The sequence below is a fragment of the Helobdella robusta genome, assembly GCF_000326865.2.
Source record: "Helobdella robusta unplaced genomic scaffold HELROscaffold_14, whole genome shotgun sequence".
NCBI lineage: Eukaryota > Metazoa > Annelida > Clitellata > Rhynchobdellida > Glossiphoniidae > Helobdella > Helobdella robusta.
The window spans coordinates 2,667,406-2,677,054 of record NW_008703782.1 but is presented as its reverse complement, the minus strand read 5'-3'; the positions used below and the strand labels follow the sequence as shown (position 1 = coordinate 2,677,054).

Here is a 9,649-nt window from a genome sequence, read left to right as displayed (position 1 = left end):
GTGATGATAAAAAATAATTTTCATAAACAACAAAAATTCGTTATAAAAATTTCTAATCAGACCGTCGGCATAATTGATGGCGGAGGGATGAAATATGCAAAGGAGTTCGAGACATTGCAGCAACAAACACTGCCTGCTTACAATTCCGCCGAACAAATAACCACGTTAAGTTCTGCTGTGTTGAGTTTTGGGAAAATTTCTCCTGGTTGCGAAAAATTATAAATCACAACAAAGTTGTTAAGATCTAATAAACACGCGCGCGCACACACACACGTACCATACGTACATACACCATCATAAATACATACACATTCATACATACGTACACACACACAAACACATCCACACGTACGTGCATACACACACGTACGTATAGACATACATCCATACATACACAGAGTCAAGTTTTGAGTAGATGTGAAGGCCCTGAATGTAGAAGTCCCATAATTTTTTAGTTAAAGCTTCTAAAGATTTTAACATTCAGCATCATAGAAAGAAGGGGTTTTTAAAAATTTGTACATTTACATTTACATTTTGTGTGGGTGTGTCTCATATGTGGAAGCTCCGGGACTGTAGCCCGGCCTATCCTGCTTCAAATACGGCCCTTTACAGTCATCAACACACACACGTACACACACACATGCATGAACACTTTAACATACTACAACAACACACACACACACACACACACACACACATTGTTTTCTTAATTTATTTTTTTAGACAAAGTTTGAAGAAAAAAAAACATGAAAAAGTTGACATCCGAGATTTAATGTTTAAAACAAAAGATTCCATAAATTTTAAATGCTTGTTTTAAAAGAACAAGAGAAATTTTTTATTGGTTTAAGTTACTTTTGAAATGTATCCCCTTATAATATTAAGTTAGTTCACGTGTTCACATATTACAGTGTCTTCAAGATACAATTGATACGACACATTCAGTTTGCGACTCAATGAAAGTTTTATCTAAAAAAAAATAAAAATTTATTTAAGATCCTTTTGATTAGTTCATGAAGATGGCCTATACGAAATCAAAAATAACTAATTATTAATATCAAAACCGTTTTTCTGGAAAGAAATTTCTGAATGACTGATTTACGGCAGGTGTGGGCAAACTACGGTCCGCGGGTTTCCCGCAAAGTTATCTTAATCTTATGCGGCCCGCAAGGCCTTGTTCGCCAAAAAAAGGTCGTCAGCCAGACATTATAACCAAAAAAAGTAGCCACAAATCTTAAAAAACTCTCCCCCGGGTCGAAAAAATTTGCTATTCAAGTACATTTGCGGCCCTTTAAAGATAAAATAGTCCTCAATGCGGCCCTCACAGAAAAAAAGTTGGCCCACCCCTGATTTACGGTGTACGAAATGAAATCTAGTTAAAACCCTACCCGATTTGGTGACAGAAAACACCTACATCGCAAAAATAATCCCTTCAACCAAATTTTTTGAAAATCAGTGGTTTCAGAGTAAATACATAAACTCAGCTTGAATGATGGAAGTATAAATTTGTAGGTCTAATAGTTTAAATAAACGAATAATACGTTTTTTTTGTTTGCAATCATTGCAATCAATTTAATCTGTTTATAAGCCGCCCTGCTAACTATTTTATCAACTGTCATTGCACTTAACATTGCACTATATATAGGTATTATCTAAGTTCATTTTTAGTTGTTACTCTGACTAGAAACATCATTTTGTGTTATTTTACGTGATATCATCTCATATCATCTAGATAGTTTAAGTCAAATAGCGTAAAATGATGTTGGTCTCGTCGAAAACAATAGAGATAAGCCTGATAGAGCATTATGACATACGCATACATCATGCTGTTTCTGCATCTGCCAACAATGCAACTAAAACAATCAAATATTCAAGCTTGATAGCACTCAAATATTACACACACCTATACACACACACACACACACACACGCACGCACGCACACATAATTAATAAACCTAAATTTTTTGTTTATATAATTATTTTGATTGTATAAATGCATGTATCACATTTATCCATACTTGGGGTGCATAAAAGAAGATGTAAAAACTTGACTTTAAGGCACACGTACATGGTACATACACACACTCAACAATGCATGCGTTAACATTAAACAGGTAGAATAAAACACAGAAAAAACAAATAAAATAAATAACAAATGAAAAACAGAAAAAGATGTTTTCTATACATTTTATTTTTCCAGAATAATGTATGTCTGAAGTTATACAAAAGAATTTCTCATCAGAATATTTCTTAAATATAAAGCGATTTATATTTTATTTATATTTACAAAAATACACATACACAAACACACACACATATACATACATATATACGTACGCACATGCACACATACATACATACATACAATTATAAATACATATATACAAACAAACATACATAAATACATACATACATACGTACATACACACAATTATAAATAAAAGCAATTATAAATACAATTATAAATACATATATACAAACAAACATACATAAATACATACATACATACGTACATACACACACATACATACTTAAACACACATACATACTTAAACACACATACATACGCACACACATAAACACATACATATATACAAGCATACATACATACACACACATAAACACATAGATATACATACAAATATTACATTGTTTTTCTCATAACGTTATTCATTGTCTGAGAAATAAAAACAACATTGCTTTTATATAGAAATTTAAAGCCATCTCAGGTGTAGGAAGGCGTATTAAATGGGTGGGCGTTCGTTCTTCCGTTCGTTCGTTCGTTCGTTTGTTTATATCTTTTGGAATTGTATTTGTGTGCATGTGCTTGCGTTTGAATGCTTATGAGTGCATTTGTATTATGTGTGCTTTATAACACGTCTTGGGCAGAAATGTATAAATTTTGTTGTAAAAATATTAAAATATTCCTTTTATTTATGTGATATCAGTGTTGATACGTGTATGTCTGTGTGTGTGTGTGTGTGTTTGTAAGTGTATGGGTATGTGAAAAAACAATTTTTGTAAATGCTTACCTTGGCTGAATAATGGACAACCTCCTTCAGACGACATAAACAGTAATTTCATGGAAAAAATGCAAAAAGCACTAACAACTTTTAAATTATCATTCGTTTTATTTCTCTCTCTCTCTCTCTCTCTATTTCTCTCTCTCTCTCTTCTTACCTTACTCTCTCCCTCTCTCTCTCTTACTCTCTCTTACTCTCTTTCTCTCTTTCAAGAAACAATTTCGATGCCATTTAATAAATTATTCAGGGAGATTTTTAGTAGCAAACTTAAGGCGTTTATCCACGACGGCCAGCGTTTACAACTTATCTACAACCTGTGTGCGTATATCATAGGTGTGAATAAAATGTATGGCAATTTCAATACTTGCTTAGGCATTTATGTATCACTTTTTTTTACTTTTAAATCTGTGTACAGTCAAAAGATTTGTGTCTGTCGGGTTGTTAATAATTTTTAAGAATTATTTTGTTTGTTAGAGGGTTTTGTTGGTCAAAAAACTAATTTTGAAAATGAATTTCCTAGAAAAGTTTTTGTTGTCAGCTGAGGACAGAAAAACATCTTTGGCTAAGACTACGACATTAAGTTGATAACCGAAAGTATTTTGAAATGTACCTACAGTTCATGTGTAGTTTAATTCTTGGTATACTTTATAGATTTTTTAATCATCTAATTTAAAAACAAAAAATTAATTCTGGCCTGCAAGTTATAAATTTGACTGCAACTATGTATTAACTTCTTTTAAGAAACATTTGATGGCGGGTTGAAGGATTGTTGCGAAGTTGATTGCTCTGTGGGGAACTGCCAGCAGCCAGCCAACGACCAACTGCTGCCGACTGAATGTGCAGGTCATCATCAGTGCATCAGAGGTCTTACATTGTGTTCTCTTTTTAAAATTATTTTGGTTTGTCATTTGTGTGTAAGTTTAACATTTTAAACTTTTTTTGACATAATTAATTAAAATTTATTGTGTGTTAATAATAAATTCAAGTGAAAATATTAATAATAATTAATGCGAAAGGCAAATAGGATATAAACCCAGATTAATTGACATGCCTGTTCAACAACGCTGAAACCAGTAATTATGAATACATAGGCGTCTAACAAGGCTGTACATGCGACATTAAGCAAACATCCTATGCGATATTACCTAACCGAAAAACATAAATAACCATACATTGACAACCAAACATTCAATCCAACATCTCATGCAAATACGTATGAAGTTGAAGTTTACAAACACAAATCTACAAATAATGTTGAAAAGTTAGCATTTTGCATAATTCTTCAAATCAATACGTACATTTTGTACGAACGCGTATGTGTACAACAAACACTAAACAAAAAAAAAGAACAAGAGTACAGTGCAAAACAATGAACGTACACACACACAAACGCTTGCACATATACGTACTGTATTAAAACAAAAACTTCACAAAAAAACTCAAACAACAACAACAAAAACTCAAACAACAACAACAAAAACTCAAATCAAACAACAACAAAAAGACATGACAGCAGACAACACATCGGACGATGCATCACTCAAACATTTTTTGCTCAATCAGGCCTAACATTCTCAAAGCAATACCAGACCCGGGAGATTGCATTTCAATGTCATCTGATCAAAAAAATACCAGAAACCCTCTTCAATGTCTCTTATCATCTCAGTCTACCGAGGTCCGTGGAAACTGCAAAATTTTCAAGACACATCAAAAGTTGGCGAGAACTTACAGAGGAAGGCACACACACGTCACCAAACAACGTCCTTAGAATCGAATACGGAGGGTTGAGTCTGCACGACGAACTCATACTCATCGCTAAGAAAAAACCTCAAAATGATGTCGGGGATAAAAATAACTTGATGACGTCATCATCAACGTCATCGGGACTGTCATCATCAATTATAAATTTCCATCAATACCATTCGTTACCATTTCAATCTGCATCATCATCATCTATGTCATCATCATTATCGTCGTCACTATCAACCCACAACGAATTAGTTTATTTTGTCAGGCAAGTAGAACTTAACCAAGCCAAGTCAGACCTGAACAACATCTGGTCATTCAAACGTCACCAACACTCACCACCTCACTATCTCTCTGTCTCCGTCGACCTCAAAAACCCCTCAAGAAGCAACCAACGCCACCACATCAACCACTGGTTCATGAACGACGACAGCCACTGTCGCGGCACGATTGACAATCTGCTTCCTAGCAACGATGAAAATCGGCGGGTTCTTAACGATAACGAGGTACAGGTTAATGTGACGAGAGTCCAGAAGTTGTCGAATTCTTTTGAGTACATTGTTACTAGGGTAGGAGAGAGGCCACATTTGAAACTGCACCTTGATGGTCAGTTTATTTATCATAATTTATTCTTATTATTCATAATTCATTATTGAATCATTTCAGTTAATTATGGTTTGCTGAAATACATTGTATAGATGCATTATAGTTAATTGTAATTCATAATAGTTTAGTATCGCTTTGAAATTATCTTAGCAATTTAGTTACGATCACGGTGAAGTTACAATGTCTGCTTTGTCAGCAAATTGATTTTTGCAAGTTTTCCTGTAAAATGTTGGTCTAGACAATTGAATGCAACTTTCATAAATTTAGTGAAATTTTTCGAATAAAATTGTAATTCTTTAAATTTTAACTAAAATCGATGTTAGACAGCACCTATATATAGGTATATATAAATAAACATATAAAACATATTAATACATATAAAGCACACAAACCATATATTTTTCACTTGTGTCTGCCAATTTTGAAAAACAAAAGCATTCTCATCTGCACACGAAGGTAATGCATCGTTACTAAGGAGATGGTTCGGAGCTGAAGACGGTCGGTCACGGTTGGTTCGCTTCCACGCTAATCTGTCTTTCATGGAGGAAAAATACATGAGTATCTCCCTGCATGGTTTGTCCAGTTTTCTTTTCATTTCATCTTTATTGTTTTTTTTATTTTATTTGTGAAGAAAAATGTATCAGCGTTTATTTTGTTTTAATTTAGTTTCAAGTTGTTTTCTAATTAGGTTTGGAGATTAGATTTGGTTTATTGTTTTCTGTGTTGAACTGACCCTAATTTAATTTTATTCATTCTCTTAACACGTAACTATTTGTTAATGTATTGGAAATGTTACTCACGTTTGAGATTTTTACTTTATTTTTTTACAAAAAGTTTAAAATGTTTCAAATAAAATCAAATTTATTAGTAACGCATTTGAATAATTTTCAGCTACTAGTCCCAAATCATATATTTTTATTAAACCGACAATCGCTTTTTAAACCTTCACAATTACCACCACTACGTTCGTCGTCATCATTATTCTTCTCCCACCACATCGTCAAGTTTCAGCGCAATCATCTTTAGCACAATCATCTTCAGCGCAATCATCTTCAGCACAATCATCTTCACCACACCATGATTTGAAAGGTGAAACGAACCAGGTAGAAACTTATTTGAGCATCAGCATGGAGGATGTGAACGAGAATGAGGAACTTGTGAAACTTGACCTTCTCATTTCTGACGGAACCAAATTTGACGTCATCATTCAGAACGTCACTCACGGCCTCTCAGCGAGCGAAAGCGAAAAAACGTTTGCGATATCCATAGATGACACGAAAATGATTAGCAGAGTTTACGTCACTGTGTTGTTTCACAATAGTCGTGATAAACTTGGAGAAATTTCAAAATCAGCGAATAAAAAAATTACAGAAAAAACTGCGAAAGAGCAAAAAACCATATCTCTATGGTTAATAATTGTGGCCACGCTGGCTGCTACACTGTTTGTTTCATTCAACCTCACATGTCTTTTCTTCACATTTTTCTGCATAAAGTTGAAATTCAATCGTAAGAAGGGCTTCTCTGGAAAGAACCACCCCTACTTCCATCTTTACCACCAGACGACATTTGATGCTGAAATTCGGTTGGATAACTTGTTTCTCGCAAGTGGCGAGAAGAAGAAGAAGAATCTCTGTCAGTCTTCTGCCACTACCGTCATCAAGGTGGTTGTAGTCTTTTTCGTCGTTGCAAAAATAATCTACAGCATCCTAATTACTTTCACCATTGTATCCTGCTTGTTCATTTTTTGGATTCATGAAAATTTTCAATTTGAGAACGGGTTCGAGTCATTCAAACTTTGGAAAAAGGAAGAACTTTACAAACTGCTGCAAAAGTTTGAGTTTCAGGATAGACGAGATTTGCTGGACCTCATTAATGTTAACAGTCAACAGACATTATCCTGTGATAGGTACATCGACTCAATTGTCAGCATCATTTCCAACGCATCCAACACACATCGAGAAACTCTTCACAACAAAACCAACGAACTTGTCAGCAAATTAACAGAGCCCATAAACAAGATGAAAAACAACTCCCGAGTTAACATGAAAAAAGAAAAATACGATCTGACGAGGTTAACCATGGGTAGAAAGCAATTTCGAAACAGGAAAGTTGACAATAAATGGTTCCTATTCTTAAAAATACTTGCCGGACTGGCTAACGTTGAAAACATGAAGCTGCCGATGTTTCAGCTTGTGGAGGCACACTTCTGTCAAACGTGCTGTTCGAATGCTTGCGAAATCGTAATGAGAAACTGGAGAAGCAGGTTTTTCATGTTTGCGTGTTTATTGATGATTTGTTTGCCTATTGATATTTTAGAATGATTAATCAGTTTTTTGTTACTAAATAACGAATGCAAGCAGATTATTTTTCAATCAGTAGTAAAGAAAAACTAGGGCTCATCAAGGATTGTGGTCAATAAACTAGCTCTTAACCTAAAACATCGTCTATTTAACTCTGAAAACTTATTTTTCCCTCAATTCACTTACTTTTTGAAGACAATTCATGTATATCAACTACATATTCAACGATTGTGACCTTTGTTTAAATTATTTTCTTCTTTAAAAACATTATTTTTTAAAAATATCAAGAGACTAACAATTGAAAAAAAATTTTTCAGATTTTTCAAAGCACACGAATCGATTTACACAAAGCTTCTTTTGCCCCTGACAATAAATGTGACGAAATCATCGATTGGTCATCATTTAGGTTACCATTCGCTGACCAAACAATTCACATCAAGTGACAGAAAAATCAAAGAAAAAATCATAATAAATCACCATAGAACTTTTTTCGCGTTCACAAATATCATTGATAAAATTGATCACGATCGAGTACAGAAGAATATTCGGAAGCCGAATGTGAATTTTGCATATTATATCTTTATGTTTCTAGATATTGTAACCGTGTTTTATAGATTGACAAAATTGTATCTGTCTATAAAAATATACGGAGTAGACCCAATAAAAAAGAAAACACCAAGCAAATCTCCGCATGACACACTAGCATTCAAATCCTTGTACACGTCAGCCGTCTACAGCGACTCGCCGAAGGAAAACCACAAACTACTGAGCGTCAAAAATAATGATGTTAATTGCAGGAACACGCTCTACCACAACACCTACACGGCTTTAGGCGATCATTCGACACCCCAATCAACCCAACATGCCAGCAAATACTCTCGAAGCAACTCCATAAGCTGTTTTCATCATTCCATCAATCCATTATATCCATCTTATTTCAACGAAAACTTCAACTTTGAACTAGTTGAAAAATGCACATTCAACGAAGATTTGCTCATAAAATTCATCATCAGCGCTTTTTTACTTCTTGTACTTGTGCAGTTAAAAAATATTTTCTTCATGATGACGTTTAAATTTATTAGTTTTACGTCAATAAATGACGTCACAGTTTCAAGCTTCGCCTTGACTTCAAGTGCTGCAAGTCTCAGTAACGTGTTTGAACTTCAGCAGGTGCAAGCTCTGGCCGACTTCCTAACAACCAGTATTTATTTCCTTCATTAACTGCTCGATGGTTCATTAATTTAAATACTAAGCTTTAATAAACATCAATTTAAAATAATTTAACTTCTAAATCTAAAAACTTTTTTAAAAAAGCATTCGTTTGTAGTGTTTGTTTGCTCCATGTAACGATGAGCGTACAGATGATACTTTAAAACTTAAAAACATTTCAGATACCTCAGGAATTGCTCAAATGAACATTATACCCTGTCTTGAAAGCAAAAATAGAAGAGAAAAATCAGGTACGCTAGCCTTTGCACGGTTGCTTGAAATTTTTAAACGCTCTTTATATTTTTTTAGATTTTCTCCAGAAACGCTTGCAGAGTACAAACGCATCTGAAGTAGAATCCGTGATGAAACTGATAAACACGACGGCTCTTGTCTTCATACTCTGCATAATTCTTTTTCTTCTATCATCGATGGTCACTTGGATGACAACCAAAGAATTGCAATACAACCGGAGCATCAACCGACCGAAGTACCTGAGCTTTTTTCCAGACCCCTTAACAAACACGCGTGTCGAACAAACCGAAGCATCTGTTGTTACAAAAATTTTCAGTTCGGAATCATGCGGCGACAACAAAGAACGAGCAGCAGCTAAGTGGTACAAAAACGCGTACGCCGCGAAACACTGCAGGTTCTCTGAAACAAAGGTCTGAGCAAGGGCCGGACTACGAAGCACACTGAACAAAAATACGAAACTTTTCACTCTAATTATTTTCTGACACAATAAACGACCAAATTTTAAACATGAACCA

The 9,649-nt window shown here is 34.4% G+C and overlaps 1 protein-coding gene across 1 annotated transcript; it reads left to right on the top strand.

The window, feature by feature from the left end:
- Positions 1–2,089: 2,089 nt before the first annotated feature.
- Positions 2,090–8,894, top strand: HELRODRAFT_168940 (hypothetical protein; the record flags this gene model as incomplete). The annotated part of the gene is made up of 7 exons (XM_009014782.1): positions 2,090–2,112; positions 3,269–3,354; positions 3,763–3,864; positions 4,585–5,373; positions 5,830–5,946; positions 6,463–7,636; positions 7,991–8,894. 7 exons carry the CDS (start codon positions 2,090–2,092, stop codon positions 8,892–8,894), a joined length of 3,195 nt encoding a protein of 1,064 aa, XP_009013030.1.
- Between the last annotated feature and the right edge of the window lie 755 nt (positions 8,895–9,649).